Source organism: Pleurodeles waltl, chromosome 8 (assembly GCF_031143425.1).
Source record: "Pleurodeles waltl isolate 20211129_DDA chromosome 8, aPleWal1.hap1.20221129, whole genome shotgun sequence".
Classification (NCBI taxonomy): Eukaryota; Metazoa; Chordata; class Amphibia; order Caudata; family Salamandridae; genus Pleurodeles; species Pleurodeles waltl.
In genome coordinates this window covers 1,252,479,980-1,252,504,572 of record NC_090447.1, presented here as the reverse complement: position 1 = coordinate 1,252,504,572, position 24,593 = coordinate 1,252,479,980, and the positions used below count along the sequence as shown (strand labels likewise).

Sequence of the window (24,593 nt, the reverse complement as noted above, 5' to 3'; positions counted from 1 at the left end):
CAGTGAAAACACCCCACACAAATATTCCACATCAGGTTAGAAAAATAGAGCAAATTGTAATAAATAAAGAAGACCAAAATGACAAAACTACAATAGGCAGAACTTATAATAAGATTTTTTAAAGAACAAACTGTAAAATAGCGCTTGGAAGCAAAAAGCTCCAACTGGGGATATCTGGTCATGCCGCACCGGGACAAAGTCAAAAGTTCGGGCCTTCCCCAATAGGGTACAGGGTTCCTGTTGGGCCTGCTAAACAATATCGCCTTAAAATCCTAGTCCAGGACCATTGCATTGGTTCTGAACCACACTGTTGAGGAAATGTGTTGATTTTCCCCATGCAGTTGAGCCACTGCATTGGTTCAGAGATGCAGTGGAGCTGAGGTGTGGGTCCCGGTTGTGTCGAAGTTGAGGCGATGCACTGATTTCGGTCAGTACTGTGGCTGCCATGCAGAGTTCGGATGCCACGATGGGGATGCAGGGAACTTACGCCGAAGAAAACACTGCAGCACTGGTTCTGAAGGCGATGCACCAGTTCTGTCCATGCAACAGCGGCAATGCATTGAGTTTTCCGTGCAACAGGGATGCATTGGTTCCACTGGAGGAGAATACATTAAGTCCACTTCCAAGGGTCCAAGACTGGGTTGACACCTCTTGGCAGGGCTTATTCACAGATTGAAGAGTCCAGGTGTAGAAGCAGGTTGCTTGGAAGTCGGTTTTGTCCTTGAGACTTCAGCTCAGGAGACCAGTCAGCTGGTGCTTGGAGTCACTCTGGGTTCAAGTGTTGCAGGTCCAGTCCTTCTCACCCAAGCACAGGGACATCAGGCAGCACAGCAAGGCAGGAGTCCTGCAAATCAGCAGTTCAGCAGAGTGGCAGTCCTTCAGCAGCGCAACAGGCCTTCTTCTTAGCAGTGTTAACAAGTCCAGTATTGTACTGAGTTGGTGGTGTCAGAGGTCCAGTCTTTATACCAAGTTTGGCCTTTGAAGTGGGGGAGACTTCAAAGGCAGGCCTTTGAAGTGCACAGAGGTCCTGTCCATCCTGTCCTGCCTCCAGACTCACTACAGGGTGTTATGCAGCCCAGTGTGTGGGGATAGGACAGATCCTATTGAGGTATAAGTGTGAGAATGTGGCCAGCTCCTCCCTCCCATCCTGTCAGAATGGCCCATCAATGCTCTTCAAGTCACACATATGATCCCAATGTGTGTGACTGTCTAGGGGGGATACACGAAGCCCAGCTGTCATCCACCCCAGACAAGCGACCAGTGACATATAGTAGGCACCAAATGACAATGGCTAAAGTAAGAAAATGACAACTTTCTAAAATTGCCATTCTCAAAATTACAATTTAAAATTCTACTTCCCCGTAAGTTGCGATTTCAAATTGTGATTCCAGAGACATCAAACTCGAAAAAGGTATCTCTTCTAGATTGTAAATTACACTTATAAAGTGTAATCAGGTAATCCTAATGTTATCCTATGAGAGAGATAGGCCTTGTGGTAGTGAAAAACATCTTTGGGAGTTTTTTACTACCAGGACATTTAAAACTTAAAAGCACAAGTCCTGTCTTTATACTACACTGCCCTCTGTCCTCTGCCTTCCAGGTTGTCTAGGGCATATCTTAGGACTGACATATGTATAAAAAGGGAATTTTGGGCCTGGGAAAAGGGTTATTTGGCCAGGCCAACATTTCACGGTAACTACACTTACTGGCTCTGCAATGGCAGGCCAGAGACATGGTTAAAGGGCTGCTTACGTGGGTGGCAAAATCAGTGCTGGAGGCCCACAAGTAGCATTTAATTTATATGCCCTGGGCACATGTAGTACCACTTTACTAGGGACTTACATAAATAAATTAAATATGACAATCGGGGAAGAACCAATGTTACCATGTTTAGGGGGGAGAGCACAAGCACTTTAGCATTGGTTAGAAGTGGTAAAGTGCACACAGGCCTAAAGCCAGCAAACATGGGGTCAGAAACGTGGGGGAGGTAGGCAGAAAGTTGGGGAGAAGGCTGCCTTAAGGCAGTTAGACCTAACAGTTTTTCTGTGCCATTACACTCAGTGGAAGTGTTCTTGTTTTTGGGAAAAATAAATAAAAAATCCTCACATTTGCGCTGACCAAATTCCTAACTACTGTGAGGCCTGCTTCTCCCATAGGCCAGCATCAGAGCTGCCCTTATATATTTTTAAGTGGTAGATTCTGATCTGAAAGGAGTACTCCCTGTCATGTTTAGTGCGACCAGAATGATAATAGAAAATCCTGCTTACTGGTGAAGCTGAATTTAATATTAGTATTTTAGAAATGTCACTTTTAGAAAGTGAGCATTTCCCTGCACTAATTGCCATCTGTGCCTTAAAGCCTGTCTTTAATCCACGTCTGGGCTGTGCTGGTTGACAGCTCCCCTTGTGTATTCCCCCCAGACAGCCATAAACACAGGACACTCAGCTGCATCTGCATTCATCTGCGTACAGATGGGTTTCACTGGGGAGGAAGGGTGGAGGTGCTCTATCTTACACTTCAAAGGCCAGTGGCCTGCACTCACACAAAGGACTGATAATCCCCCACAGGGATCCTGGCAGACAGGGCTGGGTTGAAAGGGATACTTGTACACTTCAAAACCACTCTTTGAAGTTTCCCTCACTTCAAAGGCATTATTGGGTGTATATTTAGTGGGTCTCAGATCCCATCAAATCAGACACTTCGGGATCTACACCTGAACTCTGTCAGAGAGACTGCCTGGCTGCCCAAAGAACCCATCTGGACTGCTTTGCTGTGAAGGACTGCTGCTCTGCTTGTTGCCCTGCTGCCTGTTGGACCCTGACTCTGCTTGAAGGACTCTGCCTTCCCCACAAGTGCTCTCCAAGGGCTTGGATTCAGCTAGCATCCTGTTCTGAAGTCTCAGGGCCACAATTTTATTCATACAAAATTCTATTTAAACAGTAACATGTAGTGATTCACTTGCAATTCCCTGCATTATACAATTTTTTTTTCGTAATCGTATGTTTTATCACAAAGTTTGTCTCTAATTAAAAAAACAACACTGGCTGTAGTTTGTAAATCATTAATGCATTATGTAACGACCAATATATCATGAAGAAAAGTGCTGTGTCTCACCAATCTTTAAGGATCTGAATTGGCTCCTCCAGCAGGTCTAAACAAATTCAAACTCTGCTGCATCGCACTTAGGACCCTCCACAAAGACATACTAAGCTGGGTAAATGATCTGAAAATCTCTGGTGGCTCTAGAACTTTCTGTAGTAAGGACTGACTCATTATCAAACCTGAAATTCAGAACAACACTAGCTCAAAGTCAGTCGTTTCTGGTGCTTTAACTGCTGTCTGAAACATCCTCCCATCAGATGAAGAGCAGCTCTTGGCATCCTCCCCTTCAAAAAAACTCTCTAGAGCTTCCTATTTGCAAGTTACCTAAGTTAGGACACTCTGAAGCAAGGCACGCCCCTTCTGGTTTCAGCCTTAATCAATAATGTCTTAAATATTTATCTTAACCTCGTTTAAGGGGCTCCTCTTGATTAGCTGATTGACATTAATTGTTTGTTCTTTTGTAAATATATCTTTGATATGCAGTTAATGTTCCTTGCAAGGTGTTCTAATACCAACTAGTGAATTGGCACTATAGAAACGCAATGTAAATAAATATTAATAATTTAAGGAATATTTTTTACTGTAAATGTCATTTAATTTAAGAGCAATTTCAGTAATTTCATTATGCCTTTCAGATCAGGTCTGTTAGATCTCTCTAAGGATGTTTTGTGTTTTTGTAGTCTTACCACTTTCTCTAACAAGTCTTTGTGTAATTCTATGGGTTACAATGAGAATGGAGATTCAGCTTCTAAACAGACAGAATACTCAAGCTGAGTTAAGTCCGAAGTGAGCTAACAAGCCAGCACAGGCTCTTTTGTCCAAAGCACTCTTCATTCTAGAGCTGAGATTTCCACGTGATAAAACACATTTGTACAAATATCAGAATGAAAAGAGCACTAGATGAGGATTGAAATACACTATTGTGTCTTGAATTGGTCAGAGCTTAAATTGTTCTATCTCAATGTCACCTGCCTGCTCTGTGCTTCGTGTTCTTTTCATTCTAGTATCCGCAGTTATGTTTTTTCGCATTATGAATGAAGGCACTCAGGTACCAGAATACAAAGCAGGATGAACTGCAAAGGTACAATTGGCTGAACGTCTGATCGCAACACACTTTACAGGTCGCACTTCAAACAGCAACCACTCCAGAGTGCCTTGTCCACCAAATTCGTGCCTCCCCACCAGTCTCTTTAAAGTTGGGAAACTGCCATGTTTCCTCTGGTGGAGACTCAGGCTGTCCCTGTGCCATCCGAAATATTTTACAGATGGACCAACTGACATTGACCCATCAGTCAAAGTACCACAGACTGGCTGCCTAGTTTCTGACAATTTCTGACAGTTTTTTCCTGTTTGGGACCGACAAGGAAAACCTCGTGGTCGGGAAGAGGAAAACATAAAAATGAGAGCCACAGGCTGGGAGAAAAGTCTGAGCATGTCGGGAACATTTCTGTTTTTGAAATCCCTCCCTGCCTGGTGGAGATCCCTAAATATCATAGGCTATAGTCCGCAGGCGTGGCTCGCGGAAGAGAAAACGGGCAGAGCGTGGAGGGGCAAAAAAAAAAAAACCTTACCTTTTTTCCTCTCCACTCTATCCACTCTGCTCTGTTATTGCAGGCACAGGCTCCCAGCCTCTCTGGCGGCCAATCCTGACGCTGCTCAAAGCAGCGTTAGGATTGGCTACGAGCACCCAGCCAGGGCGTTCCCAGGCAGACTGGGAGCCTATGCCTGCTCTCTCCAACCTGGCAAAACATAAACAGAGTTTATGTTTTTACCATAAAAGTTTTGCAACTCCTGCTGCTGCGGGGGGTGACTCTCCTCCGCCCCAGTGGAAGAGCCACCCCGATTGTAGGGCAGCAGAGTGCATCTTTCTACTGCCCTGGCAGAATGAAGTACAGTCCACCAATCTCTAAGTCAGAGATTACATCTTTGCTCCCCACCTCAGTGGTTTCCTAGACACTTGCTCATTCTCCTACCCTGGACTGGTCTACTCTTGTATTCTACTGGACTACAGATTCCCCGAGTGAAGCAGAACACACAGCTTGACACATGTATGGGGCTGGTGTTTGTTACTCCAGGAAGGGACCCAGAAACAAAGGAAAAAACTCCAACAGTGCACTGCCCAGTAACTGGTGGCAATGCAAATACCTATGGAGTGGTTACTTTGCAAGCAATGCCAGCAAAAGGGTGTTTTATGGTGGCAAGATATTGTTTTAGTTTTCGCCTGGATGTGCTTTTCGGCTTGCCAGGAGTTGTTTTCAGAGAAAGATAATGTTTGTGATCAACGAAGCTGTGCACCGTTAATGTGAAGCTGCAAAAATGAGCAATATAGACACTAGAATATGGATTTTTACTTGCATGTGGTGCACAAAGCAAAGGTCATCTGTGCGTACAAATCAAATACTGAGCACCCAAGCATGTGGAATGTGGGTAGTGAATGAATGTGGCACTCAGATTGCTCAGCAGGCCGCCTTGAATTTTTAGCAACATTCAGATAATCTAAATATGGACCATCTTCTTATATAATAATTGCTTAATGATCGTGTTACAAGAAATGTAAGAGTGGTACATTATCAGACACTAAATGCTTCTAGATCTGAAGGTATTATTATAATTTGTAAAACCATACCCTGAGTTAAGCTAAGTTTTCCTCTTTGTTATTTTTTTAAGGTCTATGATAAACAACTCATTGGAGACCCTTCCCGCAAAAATGTGTTCCCAGATGCCAATGATTAATTGGATGTGAGTAGATTTTCTTACTTTGTATAGCATTTGTAAAAAAAAACTATGGTAGCATATGCAGAGTTTCCCAATGCAGCGCAGTTTGTATAATATTTAACTAAAAAAATGTTATAGCTCGCAAGCAAGATGCGCGCGAAAGCTTTATGTGAGATGATTTGTATGATGCAAAGGAAAGGGCAGAAGTAGGATCTTACTGTATGTTAGAGTGGAATGGATTGCAATGGCTGCTGGGTAGTTGTCTGTGCTATCAAATATTTAAATCAACAGCCAATAACGACGAGACAATGTCCACCGTAGTTGGATCAGAATTAGCAATGCAAAGATCATATCACGAGGATTTCAGAAACGATATTATTTCTGGCCACATGGTATCCCCGTAGCTAAAATCGATCTACTCGTAATCCGGGCCTGAGTATGATGGAAATTTCTTTCTCAGGGCAAGCAAGGTCCTCCTTGGTCAGCCTATGGATCGCCCATAGGGCCCAAAATGACCCCTTATTTTTATAACTGTTGGGCTTTTTGCCTTACGCAGGGTCATCCCTAGTCTTTTTGCCTCCTTCCTCCTGGTTTTTCTGACCTCTCGCTGTTGGCTCTAGGACTCTGAGCACTTCATCACTGCTGACCAGTGCTAAAGTGCAGGTGCTCTCCCATCTAAAGTTGGTATGATTGGCTTATACCTAATTGGCATATTTAATTTACCTATAAGTCCCTTGTACAGTGGTATCTCTATACCCAGGGCCTGTAAATTAAATACTACTAGTGGGCCTGCAGCGCTGCTTGCGCCACCCACTGAAGTAGACTTTTAAACCTGTCTCAGGCCTGCTAGCGCAGGGCCTGTGTGCGCAGTTTTCTGCCACAGGGACCTGGCATCTAAACTTACTTGCCAGGCCCAGGACTCCCCTTTTACTACATGTAAGTCACCCCTAAGGTACGCCCTAGCTAGCCTTATGGGCATGGTGCCATGTATGTAGAAAGGCAGGACATGTGCCATATTGCATGGCCTGTCCTGGTAGTGACAAACAGCCTAACTTGGTGTCTCACTGCTGTGAGTGCTGCCTTCTCATAGGATTGCATTAGAAATGCCCTGCCTTATGTGTAAGGGGTATTGTCTGATTTATGAGGGGTAGCGTAGGCATGTTCGGTATGGTTGTGATGGTGATAATAAATACTGCTTACTGGAGTGGGTGTATTTTTTATTACTATCACAGAAATGCCACTTCTAGAAAGTGTGCATTTATCTGTGCTTATGACTCTGGTGTTTTGCAGCTTGACTCCAATCCACGTCTGGGCAGAGTGACAGTTGGGGCTTTGTGCATACTTTTCAGACAGCCTGTACACAGGGAGGGTGGAGGTGTCACAGAGGTGCATCTGCATACTGAATAGTCTTCCTGGGCTGAGAGAAGGGAGAGACGGGGCACAACTGCATTTGTAAAGACTGTGCCCTGGCCTCACACAATAGGGTCATTAACCCCCCACTGATGTTTGGAGCCTGCGCTGAAAGGAGAGAGGGGGCACTCCCAGAACCAGTTGTAACTGGCTGGAACCTCCTCTCCCTACCATTGTAAAACACTGTAAGAACTGACTATAAGAACAGGAGAATTTTCCCCACAATTTGGAGACTCTTGGAATCATCTTGGAACTGGACACCAAAGGCTGAAAGGACTCACCAGGAACCGCCATGGACTGCTGCTGCTGTGCTGACCTGTGACCTGCCTGGTCACTGTGAAGGACTTGCCACTTGCTGCCTTTCCCTTGGGCTGGCCTGTAGCTGGGCCCTCCACCTGAGGACCTTGTCTTAAGATTCTGCTCCCCAGGGACAGGGTGCTGTGGCCCCTGACCCCTGCATCCATTTCTTCTTGAGGGGTGCTTCTCCGTGGTTGCGGCTGCCATAGCGCTGATTGCAGCGCGCTTATGGAGCCTTGGGAGCTCGTAGGCTCCTTGCTGCATTGTGCCCCTTTAAATAAGAACACCGCAGCGGCCCGGGAAGCTGGAAGAACACTCGCGCACCGCATCGGGTGCAGGCGAGTGTCTGCTCGGGCCCCAGGAGGGGTCCGATCTTCTTGTGGCTTCACGGCAGGACCAGGGGAAGGCGCGGGGAGTGACCCCTTCCCCCTGGCCTCTGCGTTAGGAGCAGGACGCTAATTTTTTGCTGTTAGTTAAAACGGGCATTATTGTGGCCCCCCCCCCCTTGCTGCAAGGGCCAGTGGAGGCCCGGGGGGCCCCCAGAGATCGCAAGCTCCCGGGAGGGCCCTGTCATCAAACCGGAGGGGGTGCGTGGTGCCCCCCTCCTGCCCTAAGTTGTTTTTCCTGGCTTTGGCCCCCCTCGTGAAGGCCGGTTCAGGCCCTGGGGGGCCCCCAGTAATCACGGTCCCCTGAGGGGCCTGTCTATAAAAGAGAGGAGGTGCATGTCGACCTCCTCTGACCCCAGAGTATAAGGGAGGCCCCCGTTTTGCGCATAGGAGCGCCGGGGGCCCCATTGTTCACCTTCTAGGCACTGGAGGTGCCTTCATCCAACCAGGTACTCTTGAAAGGACCAATATAGTTGCAATCCAAAGTTCTTTCTACAGACTTTTGTTTGATTCATATATTACCTACCTGCGTTTGATGTTTTTACATATGTGTATGCAAATGTTCCTTTTATGGACATGCTTGCTAATATGTTTTTCTAACTTGCCATATGTTTTCTAATGTTCCTACTATGGGCATTTTATTATATTCTTATGACAAGTGCTGTGATGTAATACGTGTTTTCCTGACTACTGCTTATGTTGCAGAATACTGAGTAACCTGTGTGTTATGTGTGACTACTGCTAGTTTGCAGAGTAACTAATGTGTAACGTTCTGACAACTGCTAAGGTAGCAGGATAGTACTGATATGTGATATTTGGTCTGATAATTGCGTTGTGTACAATACAGTATATTTTCATATAATCTGGTGTTGTGTTTCCTTTGTGGTGGGGATATTGCGTCACGTGTGTTGTGTGTGTTGTGCAAACGCTTTACACATTGCCTCCAGGTTAAGCCTGACTGCTCGTGCCAAGCTACCAAGGGGGTGAGCAGGGGTTATCTTGGATGTGTAACTCCCTTGCCCTGTAGAGGGGGTACGTTCTGCCTGGCTGAGGTGCATACCCTAGCCAACCAGAAACCCCATTTCTAACATTGGTCGTCAGCGGTGAGGATAGGACTTGCATTTGCACAATACCATTGTGACTCATTATTTCACTACAAGGATTGCGTTTAGACCATCACATGTTTGGCTTCTCTTAACTTTCTCTCTTTGGTCATTTTTCCTGTTTTCAGTTCTCACGCTTGGGTATTGTGGTTGTCACATTTGAGCTATTTGTACCTTTTCAAGATGGGACTTACCTTTGATTTAGAGGACCTGCCGTTTTACATGCAGGAGGAATTAGAGGGGTTCTGTAGAGAGAGAGGGCTGCCTGTAGAAGGGGACCTCAGGAGATCTCTGAATTTCTTTGAAATGTTTGTGACATATACCCAGGGAGGGAGTGTGCTTAGGGAGTACCCAGAGGATCCTGAGTGTAGCGAGTGTTCCCAATGGGAGGTGCTCCCAGACCTCATCCCTAGAGAGTGGTAGAGAGACTGATCAGGAGGGTGAGAATGACCGGTTGGGGACGCCAGTTGACAGGGAAGGCCCCAGTAATAGGGAGTCCCTTGCTGGGTCCATTGTAAGAAGCAGGGCTACCTCTCATTACTTGACGCCTGATAAGCTAAGAGATAGGTGGGAAGAGACGGACCTGAAGTTGCAGTTAGCGCGCCTAGCTGTTGAGGAGAGAAGGGCTGAGGTAGAGAAGGCCTTAGTACAGGGGAGAATGGCAGAGAGGGCCTTTGCCTGAGAAAGACTCGCTCTAGAGCGCAGTGTGAAGGTTCTGGACTCACCAGCGCTGCAGGTGGAGTCCAGTGGTGGCAGCAATGTACAGTGCTGTAGCAAAGATGTTCCTCACATACCCATAGATCTGGTACCTAGGTTCCAAGAGGGGGGTGACATACGTCAGTGGTTAAAGGAATATGAGAGGGCTCTGGTAGAGCGCAGGATCCCTGAGAAGGATTGGGGAACTGGCCTAGGGAGCTTTATTCCTGAGGAGGGGAGGGATGCCCTACTGACTTTAGAAGAGAGTGACAGGGAGGGGTACTCCACTGTAAAGAATGCACTGATTGTGAAGTATGGTTTTTCCCCTGAGGAATACAGAAAAAGGTTTAGGGGTGGTAAGAAACTGTCCCACTAGTCTTGGGAGGAGTTTGTGGAGGATTGCTGCATTGCACTAGATGGATGGGTGAAGGGTAGCACAGTAAAGAATTTTGAAGGGCTGTTTAATCTGATTGTCAGAGAGCACCTGCTTCATTGTTGTTTTTCAGAGTTACGCCAACACTTGTCAGTGTGTGAGCTCTCTGAACCCCAGGGAGCTTGCAAAGGAGGCAGACTTCTGGTTGCGTACCAGAGGGTCTGGTGTGGCATTAGGGGGTGTTCCTAATGAGAGTGGTCTAGGTGTTTCCCAACCAGGTGTGGTGGGAAAGGCTTGTGTCCCAGGTAGGTCCCAGTGTAATGGGGCGGGTAAGGCACCCCATGTTCAGTCTCAGATGAGAGGGAATGGGGTTGGGCTGAGGCCCAGGGTACCCGAGCTCCAGTCCCAGGTCCTGGAGGGTTCCATGAGTGAACGCCAGGAGGTGAGCCTAGCCTGTGCCGTAGGGCCAGCTGTTCAGAAGGATCCCATTTAGTCATTAGGACTTGGGCGGGTGGCTGGTGATAGCTTTCCGCCGGTCCTGGTGTCTGGTAGTCTCGCTCTACAGTGGAGGAGGTGGAAATCCAGGCATAGGGTTGAGAGGGGGCTGCGGGCCCCAGTGGAGAACCTGGAGGGTCAGGGGTCCGCTCTGAGAGCAGAGCCCCCCAGGAATGACCTTGGTGAGACCAGTTCTGGGCTGGGGGGGGATCCAGACTCTGTCAGATGGGCAGAAGTCAGAAGACCTGCGCCAGCCAGACTCTTGTGTGGCCCTTGGGGAAGGTGTTTCCCTGGTGGGGGGTAGGTGTGCCCCCCAGGAAGTCCTGGTGCGCCAGGCAGTTGTTCAACCGCAGGGTAGTGACTCTGGGTTGGATTGCCAGATTCAGGGGGTAAACTCTGATCTGGTAGGGGGTAGGTGTGCTCCCAAGGAAGTCCTGGTTCACTGGGCAATGGTCCAGTCTAAGGGTGTCGTCCCTGGACTAGACATACAGGTTCAGGGGGTAAACTCTGACCTGGTTGGGGAGGCGGTTAGTGTGCTCACCTCCCCGTGTGAAACTTCTGGTGGCTTCTCCTGAGGTGGGGAGACGCAGGACTCTCGAAGTGGGGTTCAGGGAGGGGGAAGTCCGCCCCGGACCCCAGTGCAACCCAAAGGTGTCGTCCCTAGGTTGGGTGATCAGTCGCCAGGTAGTGATCCTGGGTTGGCGAGAGAGTTGTGCAGGGCTGCTGTACCCAGCACCCTGGCAAGTGTGGATTCTGGTGATACCCCTCCTAGGAGAGGAGGATGGGATCCTAGACGGAGGGGTAGAGGGAGGAGAGCCTCGCCTCTAGCCCCTGTACAACCTATGGGTGCGGACCCTAGGTTGGTGGATCAGTGGCAGGGTAGAGCCCCTGAACTGATTGGAAATGGAGTGGAGACAGGTTGCTTTGCACCTAGGGCTACCGCTCCCCACTCGTTATGGTTTCAGAGACCAGAGGCCCCTAGATGGCCTGGGGCCTGGTTCTGGCCATTGGCAGCTAGAGAACCCCTGTGGGTTGGTCTAGGTTGCCTAGGAAGCATTAACAGAGAGATCCAAGTGGAGTCAGGAAGGCGTAGAACTGGAACATGCCCCTGCTGTTGTGGGCCTGGGTCCTTGTTCTATCGCCCCAATCAGGGAAGTACATCAAGGTATTGATTGTTCTCCCCTGGCTTTTGGCTGGTAGGGGGTTGTGTTGGACTTTTTGCCTTACACAGGGTCATCCCTAGTCTTTTTGCCTCCTTCCTCCTGGTTTTTCTGACCTCTCGCTGTTGGATCTAGGACTCTGAGCACTTCATCACTGCTGACCAGTGCTAAAGTGCAGGTGCTCTCCCATCTAAAGTTGGTATGATTGGCTTATACCTAATTGGCATATTTAATTTACCTATAAGTCCCTTGTACAGTGGTATCTCTATACCCAGGGCCTGTAAATTAAATACTACTAGTGGGCCTGCAGCGCTGCTTGCGCCACCCACTGAAGTAGACTTTTAAACCTGTCTCAGGCCTGCTAGCACAGGGCCTGTGTGGGCAGTTTTCTGCCACAGGGACCTGGCATCTAAACTTACTTGCCAGGCCCAGGACTCCCCTTTTACTACATGTAAGTCACCCCTAAGGTACGCCCTAGCTAGCCTTATGGGCAGGGTGCCATGTATGTAGAAAGGCAGGACATTTGCCATATTGCATGGCCTGTCCTGGTAGTGACAAACAGCCTAACTTGGTGTCTCACTGCTGTGAGTGCTGCCTTCTCATAGGATTGCATTAGAAATGCCCTGCCTTATGTGTAAGGGGTATTGTCTGATTTATGAGGGGTAGCGTAGCCGTGTTTGGTATGGATGTGATGGTGATAATAAATACTGCTTACTGGTGTGGGTGTATTTTTTATTACTATCACAGAAATGCCACTTCTAGAAAGTGCGCATTTATCTGTACTTATGACTCTGGTGTTTTGCAGCTTGACTCCAATCCACGTCTGGGCAGAGTGACAGTTGGGGCTTTGTGCATACTTTTCAGACAGCCTGTACACAGGGAGGGTGGAGGTGTCACCGAGGTGCATCTGCATACTGAATAGTCTTCCTGGGCTGAGAGAAGGGAGAGGCGGGGCACACCTGCATTTGTAAAGACTGTGCCCTGGCCTCACACAATAGGGTCGTTAACCCCCCACTGATGTTTGGAGCCTGTGCTGAAAGGAGAGAGGGGGCACTCCCAGAACCAGTTGTAACTGGCTGGAACCTCCTCTCCCTACCATTGTAAAACACTGTAAGAACTGACTATAAGTACAGGGGAATTTTCCCCACAATTTGGAGACTCTTGGAATCATCTTGGAACTGGACACCAAAGGCTGAAAGGACTCACCAGGAACCGCCATGGACTGCTGCTGCTGTGCTGACCTGTGACCTGCCTGGTCACTGTGAAGGACTTGCCACTTGCTGCCTTTCCCTTGGGCTGGCCTGTAGCTGGGCCCTCCACCTAAGGACCTTGTCTTAAGATTCTGCTCCCCAGGGGCAGGGTGCTGTGGCCCCTGACCCCTGCATCCATTTCTTCACGAGGGGTGCTTCTCCGTGGTTGCGGCTGCCATAGCGCTGATTGCAGCACGCTTATGGAGCCTTGGGAGCTCGTAGGTTCCTTGCTGCATTGTGCCCCTTAAGATCACCGCAGCGGCCCGGAAAGCTGGAAGAACACTCGCGCACCGCATCGGGTGCAGGCAAGTGTCTGCTCGGGCCCCTGGAGGGGTCCGATCTTCTTGTGGCTTCACGGCAGGACCAGGGGAAGGCGCGGGGAGTGCCCACTTCCCCCTGGCCTCTGCGTTAGGAGCAGGACGCTCCTTTTTTGCTGTTAGGTAAAACGGGCATTATTGTGGGCCCCCCCCCTTGGTGCAAGGGCCAGTGGAGGCCCGGGGGGGCCCCCAGAGATCGCAAGCACCCGGGAGGGCCCTGTCATGAAACCGGAGGGGGTGCGTGGTGCCCCTCTCCTGCCCTAAGTTGTTTTTGCTGGCTTTGGCCCCCCTCGTGAGGGCCGGTTAAGGCCCTGGGGGGCCCCCAGTAATCACGGTCCCCAGAGGGGCCTGTCTATAAAAGAGAGGAGGTGCATGTCGCCCTCCTCTGACCCCAGAGTATAAGGGAGGCCCCCGTTTTGCGCATTGGAGCGCCGGGGGCCCCATTGTTCGCCTTCTAGGCACTGGAGGTGCCTTCATCCAACCAGGTATTCTTGAAAGGACCAATATAGTTGCAATCCAAAGTTCTTGCTACAGACTTTTGTTTGATTCATATATTGCCTACCTTCGTTTGATGTTTTTACATATGTGTATGCAAAAGTTCCTTTTATGGACATGCTTGCTAATATGTTTTTCTAACTTGCCATATGTTTTCTAATGTTCCTACTATGGGCATTTTATGATATTCTTATGACAAGTGCTGTGATGTAATACGTGTTTTTCTGACTACTGCTTATGTTGCAGAATACTGAGTAACCTGTGTGTTATGTGTGACTACTGCTAGTTTGCAGAGTAACTAATGTGTAACGTTCTGACAACTGCTAAGGTAGCAGGATAGTACTGATATGTGATGTTTGGTCTGATAATTGCGTTGTGTACAATACAGTATATTTTCATATAATCTGGTGTTGTGTTTCCTTTGTGTTGGGGGTATTGCGTCACGTGTGTTGTGTGTGTTGTGCAAACGCTTTACACATTGCCTCCAGGTTAAGCCTGACTGCTCATGCCAAGCTACCAAGGGGGTGAGCAGGGGTTATCTTGGACGTGTAACTCCCTTGCCCTGACTAGAGTGGGTAAGTTCTGCCTGGCTGAGGTGCATACCCTAGCCAACCAGAAACCCCATTTCTAACAATAACATTTCACAATTTTAGGACCTCAGAAAAATACAATTTTGAAATTACATTTTTTCAAATGTAGTTATAATTACAACATATGTGATTAAAATAATTAGTACTTGTTCTATCGTTATTGGTAGAATTGTTTCTATTATTAGAAAAAGCAGGCTGGAGGCAACCAACAGAACCAGTAACCATTTCTTATGTAAAGATGGGATACATTTCCTCAAAAGCCTATTGAAATGGACAGTAAACAAGTGACATCTCATGAAACAATGATCCTAGGTGCCCCGTTTACTCTTGTTATAAACATGGCCTGTTGAATGGGCAGTGTCTGTATTTAACCAAGATAGATGGTTTCGGTGTTATATTCATTGTAATTGTAAGGTTTCACCTCTGTTTGCCTTGACTTGGTGTTTCGACTTAACACCTCTGCATGGCTTGAGGTGCAGCAGTTATACAGTACTGGGCCACCCGTCACCCTGCCGCTGAACAGCAAAGGCCATATCCAGATGCCATTTCACTGAACAGCGCCGACTCACACGTGGCCTGTGCATTGTTTTTCTTTTTGGCACATCGATCTCATACAACTTGAAGTGTCTTCGAGTTAGTGTATGTTTTGCTCTCAGCAGAACTTGGACGAACAGAGGCAATTACTGCCCTACATTTTCAAGCTTTTATCAGTTAAACATCCACTAATTTGAAGATATTTCGAGTATGACGAAAGGGCGCCAAAAAGGAACGCACCGGTCGCTTCTCTGTCAGCGCAGTGCTTAAAACGGGATGATGATACAGTTCAATCAAGTGTTTTCGTTTTGAACCAGTCTCGGAATAACTTATTGACTGCAAAATATGTGGGATACACCCTGGAACAATAGCATATCGATTGAAAATGCCTGCAACATGCATCATGCTATAAACCAGTTTGAGTAGCAATGTTTATCTAAATAGCACCATATTAACCCCTGTGATTTACAAAAACAGCACATCTGAGGGTTAGGATGAATCAACTGTCAAAGATCCTGGTCTGACCAGCATCTGCAGCCCTTTTCAGCATCATCCGCCCTACGATGGCTTTGGTCATGGCACACGCATGGCTGTCTTGTAACTGAAAGGCTAACTAGCCAGAATTGAAGATTGACCTGATTTAGCAATTGGCGGGTGGTACTCTGTCTGTCAGGGTGGTGGGTGCGATTACCTCCATCATGCTGACAGATCACCATCCACAAAATGTAGACACGACCACTGGTCAAATGGCCATCTCTGTAAATTGAAATGAACCACTGTCAGGGTCTTTTCAATATACGAAATGTTTGGTGGACAACTGCTGTCAGCTTTGACAGTTGTTCACAAGACCCTTCAAACATTATTTTTTTCAGAAACAATCTCCCACAGCCACAACCTGTGTAAAAAAAATAATTAAAAAATTGACCCCTATACCCGTGGAGATTTCTCCCAATGTGTAGGGATCATTATGTTTTTTCCTTTCCCTTACCTGGCAGGTTTTTCCTTGCACTGACAGACAGTAAAAAAAAGACACTAAACTAGGCACTGTAATATACTTCCTCCAATGGGCCATACTCAGTTTGCGTGTTGGCTGTCTGTCAGTCTCTAAATGAGTAGGGTGGAGAGAGGTTTTTCAGACATGGTACTTTGTTGCATTTGCAACAGAGAACTTGTCCACCAAACTCTAACTTGGGCCATTAGTGTTTTTAGCTAATACCAAAACTACAGCAGTGTAGGACCTTTCCTGAACCAGATGTGGGGACAGCCTAGAAGATTTCACCACTTCAAAGGCTGGCACCAAGTATAAATATTGGACACTCAGAACCATTTTTCAGTACACTGCTGGACCTATGGAAATGGCAGAATGAGCCCTGCCTTGTTCCCTAAAGGACTGCCATTCTGCTTGAGGCCTGTGTTGTTCCACAGAGGCTTGTCCTGCTACCCAAGGGTAGGTCGCTCCCCCTGCCGCTGCAGCTCCTCCAGCTCCTCCAGGTTCCTGAGTTCCTGAGTTCCTGAGACCCACCTCACAGTAAGTACCCCCCACCTCCCAGCACCTCGCTCTGCCCCGCGCTACTCACCCTCTCTCCTGCTTCTTTTCTTCTTTTCTTCTTCTCTGTTCTTCTGTTCTTCCTCCTCGCTCCTCGTCTGTAATCTTCTTCTGTACTCTTCTTTTCCCCGTCTTCTCTCTTCTTCTCTTCTTCCTCATCTTCTTCTGTGGTCTTCTGCCCTCTGTTCTTCGTTTTCTGTATCTTCTTCTGTGTTCTTCTGTGTTCTTCTGTGTTCTTCTGTTCTTCCGGTCTTCCTTTCTTCTCTCCTTCCGGTCTTCTGTTCTTCTGTTCTTCTGTTCTTCTGTTCTTCCGGTCTTCTGGTCTTCTGTCTTCTATCTTCTGCCTTCGGCTCTTCTGCCTCCTCCATCTTCTTCTCCCCGCGCCTGCCCTCCTGCTCCTGCCTCATCCCCCTCCCTCACTCGCATCCCCCTCTCTATCTCCCCTATCTAACCCGTTCACTATCTACCTCCCTCACTCCTCCTATCTACCTATCTCTCTATCTCTCTATCCCACTATCTAACTCCCTCACTCTCCACCCCCTCCTATCTTCCTATCTCTCTATCTATTTCTCTATCTATTGATTTCTCTATCTATCTATTTCTCTATCTATCTATTTTCTCTATCTATTTCTCTATCTCTCCCCCCCTCCCGCCACCCCCTCTATTACCTATCTTCCTATCCTCTCACTCTACCTCTCACCCTCACCCACCTCTACAACCCCCCTCCACTATCTTCACAACCCTACTCCTATCTTTCTCCCTAACCTCCTAAACCTCCTAAACACTCACCCCCTCCACCCTTAAACCCCCCTCCCCCAGCTCTTCTCACTCTACCTGTCCCCCCCCTCCCTCGCGCTTTCCCGCCGCGACCTCCTGCACGCCCCCGCCCCCCAGCTCCCATTCGACCCCAGCTGACCCCTCCCCCCCCTCCTACCTCATATTGCGGCCGCTGCGCGACAGTGGTAGCGACCCTTGACCCAAGGGTAGGTCGCTCCCCCTGCCGCTGCAGCTCCTCCAGCTCCTCCAGCTCCTCCAGGTTCCTGAGTTCCTGAGTTCCTGAGACCCACCTCACAGTAAGTACCCCCCACCTCCCAGCCCCTCGCTCTGCCCCGCGCTGCTCACCCTCTCTCCTGCTCCTGCTTCTTTTCTTCTTTTCTTCTTCTCTGTTCTTCTGTTCTTCCTCCTCGCTCCTCGTCTGTAATCTTCTTCTGTACTCTTCTTTTCCCCGTCTTCTCTCTTCTTCTCTTCTTCCTCATCTTCTTCTGTGGTCTTCTGCCCTCTGTTCTTCGTTTTCTGTATCTTCTTCTGTGTTCTTCTGTGTTCTTCTGTGTTCTTCTGTGTTCCTCTGTGTTCTTCTGTGTTCTTCTGTTCTTCCGGTCTTCCTTTCTTCTCTCCTTCCGGTCTTCTGTTCTTCTGTTCTTCTGTTCTTCCGGTCTTCTGGTCTTCTGTCTTCTATCTTCTGCCTTCGGCTCTTCTGCCTCCTCCGTCTTCTTCTCCCCGCACCTGCCCTCCTGCTCCTGCCTCATCCCCCTCCCTCACTCGCATCCCCCTCTCTATCTCCCCTATCTAACCCGTTCACTATCTACCTCCCTCACTCCTCCTATCTACCTATCTCTCTATCTCTCTATCCCACTATCTAACTCCCTCACTCTCCACCCCCTCCTATCTTCCTATCTCTCTATCTATTTCTCTATCTATTGATTTCTCTATCTATTTCTCTATCTATCTATTTCCTCTATCTATTTCTCTATCTCTCCCCCCCTCCCGCCACCCCCTCTATTACCTATCTTCCTATCCTCCCACTCTACCTCTCACCCACCTCTACAACCCCCCTTCCCCTATCTTCACAACCCTACTCCTATCTTTCTCCCTAACCTCCTAAACCTCCTAACACTCACCCCCCTCCACCCTTAAACCCCCCTCCCCCAGCTCTTCTCACTCTACCTGTCCCCTCCTCCCTCGCGCTTTCCCGCCGCGACCTCCTGCACACCCCGCCCCCCAGCTCCCATTCGACCCCAGCTGACCCCTCCCCCCCCTCCTACCTCATATGGCGGCCGCTGCGCGACAGTGTTAGCGACCCTTGACCCAAGGGTAGGTCGCTCCCCCTGCCGCTGCAGCTCCTCCAGCTCCTCCAGGTTCCTGAGTTCCTGAGTTCCTGAGTTCCTGAGTTCCTGAGACCCACCTCACAGTAAGTACCCACCACCTCCCAGCCCCTCGCTCTGCCCCGCGCTGCTCACCCTCTCTCCCCTGCTCCTGCTTCTTTTCTTCTTTTCTTCTTCTCTGTTCTTCTGGTCTTCCTCCTCGCTCCTCGTCTGTAATCTTCTTCTGTACTCTTCTTTTCCCCGTCTTCTCTCTTCTTCTCTTCTTCCTCATCTTCTTCTGTGGTCTTCTGCCCTCTGTTCTTCGTTTTCTGTATCTTCTTCTGTGTTCTTCTGTGTTCTTCTGTGTTCTTCTGTTCTTCCGGTCTTCCTTTCTTCTCTCCTTCCGGTCTTCTGTTCTTCTGTTCTTCCGGTCTTCTGGTCTTCTGTCTTCTATCTTCTGCCTTCGGCTCTTCTGCCTCCTCCGTCTTCTTCTCCCCGCACCTGCCCTCCTGCTCCTGCCTCATCCCCCTCCCTCACTCGCATCCCCCTCTCTATCTCCCCTATCTAACCCGTTCACTATCTACCTCCCTCACTCCTCCTATCTACCTATCTCTCTATCTCTCTATCCCACTATCTAACTCCCTCACTCTCCACCCCCTCCTATCTTCCTATCTCTCTATCTATTTCTCTATCTATTGATTTCTCTATCTATTTCTCTATCTATCTATTTTCTCTATCTATTTCTCTATCTCTCCCCCCCTCCCGCCACCCCCTCTATTACCTATCTTCCTATCCTCTCACTCTACCTCTCACCCTCACCCACCTCTACAACCCCCCCCCCTATCTTCACAACCCTACTCCTATCTTTCTCCCTAACCTCCTAAACCTCCTAACACTCACCCCCCTCCACCCTTAAACCCCCCTCCCCCAGCTCTTCTCACTCTACCTGTCCCCCCCTCCCTCGCGCTTTCCCGCCGCGACCTCCTGCACGCCCCGCCCCCCAGCTCCCATTCGACCCCAGCTGACCCCTCCCCCCCCTCCTACCTCATATGGCGGCCGCTGCGCGACAGTGGTAGCGACCCTTGACCCAAGGGTAGGTCGCTCCCCCTGCCGCTGCAGCTCCTCCACCTCCTCCAGGTTCCTGAGTTCCTGAGTTCCTGAGACCCACCTCACAGTAAGTACCCACCACCTCCCAGCCCCTCGCTCTGCCCCGCGCTGCTCACCCTCTCTCCTGCTCCTGCTTCTTTTCTTCTTTTCTTCTTCTCTGTTCTTCTGGTCTTCCTCCTCGCTCCTCGTCTGTAATCTTCTTCTGTACTCTTCTTTTCCCCGTCTTCTCTCTTCTTCTCTTCTTCCTCATCTTCTTCTGTGGTCTTCTGCCCTCTGTTCTTCGTTTTCTGTATCTTCTTCTGTGTTCTTCTGTGTTCTTCTGTTCTTCCGGTCTTCCTTTCTTCTCTCCTTCCGGTCTTCTGTTCTTCTGTTCTTCTGTTCTTCCGGTCTTCTGTCTTCTATCTTCTGCCTTCGGCTCTTCTGCCTCCTCCGTCTTCTTCTCCCCGCACCTGCCCTCCTGCTCCTGCCTCATCCCCCTCCCTCACTCGCATCCCCCTCTCTATCTCCCCTATCTAACCCGTTCACTATCTACCTCCCTCAATCCTCCTATCTACCTATCTCTCTATCTCTCTATCCCACTATCTAACTCCCTCACTCTCCACCCCCTCCTATCTTCCTATCTCTCTATCTATTTCTCTATCTATTGATTTCTCTATCTATTTCTCTATCTATCTATTTTCTCTATCTATTTCTCTATCTCTCCCCCCTCCCGCCACCCCCTCTATTACCTATCTTCCTATCCTCTCACTCTACCTCTCACCCTCACCCACCTCTACAACCCCCCCCCTATCTTCACAACCCTACTCCTATTTTTCTCCCTAACCTCCTAAACCTCCTAACACTCACCCCCCTCCACCCTTAAACCCCCCTCCCCCAGCTCTTCTCACTCTACCTGTCCCCCCCTCCCTCGCGCTTTCCCGCCGCGACCTCCTGCACGCCCCGCCCCCAGCTCCCATTCGACCCCAGCTGACCCCTCCCCCCCTCCTACCTCATATGGCGGCCGCTGCGCCTGTCCGCGCCTTGCCCGCGCCCAGCGCCACGACCCCTGGTCCCCAGCTCTCCCAAGCCCCGCTGATCCGCTACGACCCCACCTCCCTCCACGCCCTCAACCCAGGACGCTCCAACACCTGCTTCCAAGCTCACCCCAAACGCACCCATGGACCCTTCGCCTGCAACTCCTGCAAACGCATCTTCCACCACGCAACAACCACGACCACAAGCCCACGCGCCATCAACCACCTCAAGTGCATCCTAGTCAACGCTCGCTCCGTCCACAAACACGCCGTTGAACTCTGGGACCTCCTGGACTCCATAGCACCGGACGTCGCCTTCATCACAGAGACCTGGATGAACACCTCCTCTGCTCCAGACATCGCCACCGCCATCCCCGAAGGCTACAAGATCTCCAGGAAAGACCGCACCAACCAAGCAGGAGGAGGTATCGCCATCGTCTTCAAAGACTCCATCAGCGTCACCACCTCCACCGAAGACACCCCTCTCGCCGCGGAACACCTGCATTTTCAGATTCGCACCGACCCGAGGACCACCCTCAGAGGATCCCTCGTCTACCGTCCTCCCGGGCCACGCGCCCCTTTCAGCGACGCCATCGCCGACTTCATCTCCCCGCACGCCCTCGCCTCTCCGGACTACATCCTCCTAGGTGACCTCAACTTCCATCTGGAACAAAACAACGAACCCAACACCACCACCCTGCTCGACAACGTCGCCAACCTCGGCCTCAAACAACTGGTGAACACCGCCACCCACATCGCCGGACACACGCTCGACCCTATCTTCTCCGCCAGCAAACACGTCTTCTTTAGCCACGCCTCCGCCCTACACTGGACCGACCACAGCTGCGTCCACTTCACAATCCGACGCGAGACCCGCCACCTCCCCACTCAACCCATCCCTCGTCGACAGTGGAACAAGATCCCTGAAGAGCAACTCTTGTCCGCACTCGCCGCCAACCAACCCACCCTCACCAGCGACCCCAACGACGCAGCCCTCAACCTCACAAACTGGATCTCCAACTGCGCAGACAACCTTGCTCCCCTCAAACGCACGCATCGACAGACCAACACCAAAAAACCTCTCTGGTTCTCTGACACCCTCAAAGAATCAAAGAAAACTTGTCGCGCCCTTGAGAAAGCCTGGCGCAAGAACCACACCGCTGACAACATGACCGCCCTCAAGAATGCTACCCGCGAACAACACCACCTGATCCGCGCTGCCAAAAGGAACTTTTTCACCGACAGACTGGACAAAAACAGACACAACAGCAGAGAACTCTTCAGCATCGTCAAGGAGTTCTCCAACCCCAGCGCCAACGCCAACGCCGTCACGCCCTCACAGGATTTGTGCGAATCCCTCGCCACTTTCTTCCATCGCAAGATCAGCGACCTCCACAACAGCTTCGGACACCAGACCCAACCAAACACCACCGAACCCGAATCCCCGGCCATCACCCTCAACAACTGGACCCACATCAACACGGAAGAAACCAAATCCATCATGAACTCTATCCACTCCGGCACCCCTTCGGACCCCTGCCCCCACTTCATCTTTAACAAAGCCGACGACATCATCGCCCCGCACCTCCAGACCGTCATCAACTTTTCTTTTTCTTCTGCTACCTTCCCCGAATGCTGGAAACACGCCGAAGTCAACGCCCTACTAAAGAAACCTACGGCTGACCCGAGCGACCTGAAAAACTTCCGCCCCATCTCTCTTCTGCCTTTCCCAGCCAAAGTAATAGAGAAGACTGTCAACAAACAGCTGACCACCTTCCTGGAAGACAACAACCTGATCGACCCCTCACAAACCGGATTCCGAACCAACCACAGCACTGAAACCGCCCTCATCTCAGTCACAGACGACATCAGAACCCTGATGGACAACGGTGAAACAGCCGCCCTCATTCTGCTCGACCTCTCGGCTGCCTTTGACACCGTCTGTCACCGCACCCTAATCACCCGCCTCCGCTCCACTGGGATCCAAGGCCAGGCCCTGGACTGGATCGCCTCCTTCCTCGCAAACCGTTCCCAAAGAGTTTACCTCCCTCCGTTTCGCTCAGAACCCACTGAGATCATCTGAGGCGTACCCCAAGGCTCATCACTCAGCCCGACACTCTTCAATGTCTACATGAGCCCCCTCGCCAACATCGTACGCAAGCACGACATCATCATCACCTCCTACGCCGACGACACCCAACTTATACTCTCCCTCACCAAGGACCCCGCCAGCGCCAAGACCAACCTACAAGAGGGTATGAAGGACATCGCTGATTGGATGAGGCTCAGCCGCCTAAAGCTGAACTCTGAAAAAATGGAAGTCCTCCTCCTCGGCAACACCCCGTCCGCCTGGGACGACTCCTGGTGGCCCACGGCCCTCGGCACCGCACCGACCCCCACAGACCATGCCCGCAACCTCGGCTTCATCTTGGACCCTCTTCTCACCATGACCAAGAAAAACCGTGACCCACGCCCTCGTCATGAGCCGCCTGGACTACGGCAACACCCTCTACGCCGGGACCACAGCTAAACTCCAAAATCGCCTGCAACGCATTCAAAACGCCTCGGCCCGCCTCATCCTCGACGGACCCCGCAGCAGCCACATCTCCGCACACCTGAGACACCTAGATTGGCTCCCAGTCAGCAAAAGGATCACCTTCCGACTTCTCACCCACACACACAAAGCCCTCCACGACAAGGGACCGGAATACCTCAACAGACGCCTCAGCTTCTACGTCCCCACCCGCCTCCTCCGCTCCTCTGGCCTCGCACTCGCTGCTGTCCCTCGCATCCGCCGCTCCACAGCGGGTGGGAGATCTTTCTCCTTCCTGGCGGCCAAGACCTGGAACTCCCTCCCCACCAGCCTCAGGACCACCCAGGACCACTCCGCTTTCCGGAGACTCCTAAAGACCTGGCTGTTCGAGCAGCGATAACCCCCCCTTTTTCCCCTAGCGCCTTGAGACCCACATGGGTGAGTAGCGCGCTTTATAAATGTTATTGATTTGATTTGATTTGCCTTGTTTCTCAAGTGACTGCCATTTTTCTTGAGGCCTGACTTATTCCACAGAGGGCTGGCCTGCTGCTTGAAGACTGCCCGGCTCTGTGAGAAAGAAGACTGGATGTGCTTCCTTCATCCTAAGATAACCCGAGTGACTTCAAGGGTCAGTTGGATGACCTCCTGTTGTTAGCCACTGGGACACAATAAGCTCCAGAGGCCTCCTTGCTACTTCCCAACTGACCTGCTGCAAGTGGACCTGCCTGGACCTGGAACTGGACCTCTCTGAGCCAATGCGGCCTCTTTTTGAGTTAATCTGTGATTCCCAAGTGACGCCTTCCCAGGTCCTGGGCCCTTTGTTGGTATCAGAGTGCACTCCTTAACAAGAAAAGGTGAAACCTGAAGTTTTGAACTTTTTGCAACTGTGAACAGGTCCATTTACCTTGAGACTCTGCTACCCTTGCTGACCACCCAGGTGATCCTGACTCTTCGCGCCACAGAAATCGCCAACAACATGCAGCAAAGCAATATTTCACTTTTCACTACAGTAATGCCAGCACACAGTAACCACCAAAGTGAAGCTTCAGCAACTACCATTTGCGACTCTCAACTGGATTTTCACACCATAGTGACAACTGTGTTGCCAGGCCTGCTCTTTGTACTACAATGACAACCTTCTGCATCTACAACGCTTTCCTTGCTTCTCACTGCCTCCTCAACCCCAACTGGACTCTTCGTTCTAGACTTTGATAAGGTAACTTTTTCAGAAGGACTTACGTGGTCCCTATGTCCTGCCCGCACTCTATTCTGGTCGGCCTGAACTTGTGTCTTTCCCCTAGTCTAGCATGCACAAATGTCAAAAGTGTCACTTTGTGCTTTTAGGCTTTATAATTACCTAAAACCTTGAATTTAAATATCTCCAATTCTA

General features: G+C 50.0%; 1 protein-coding gene across 3 annotated transcripts in view; it reads left to right on the top strand.

Annotated features, from left to right (window-relative positions):
• The window catches only part of RXFP2 (relaxin family peptide receptor 2), a 932,621-nt gene that overhangs the window by 720,192 nt on the left and 187,836 nt on the right, over nt 1–24,593 (top strand). For all 3 annotated transcript variants that reach the window (XM_069205573.1, XM_069205574.1, XM_069205572.1), the window contains one exon: nt 5,770–5,841. In XM_069205573.1, the coding sequence (XP_069061674.1) occupies nt 5,770–5,841 (72 nt within the window). The remainder of the gene's footprint in view (nt 1–5,769; nt 5,842–24,593) is intronic.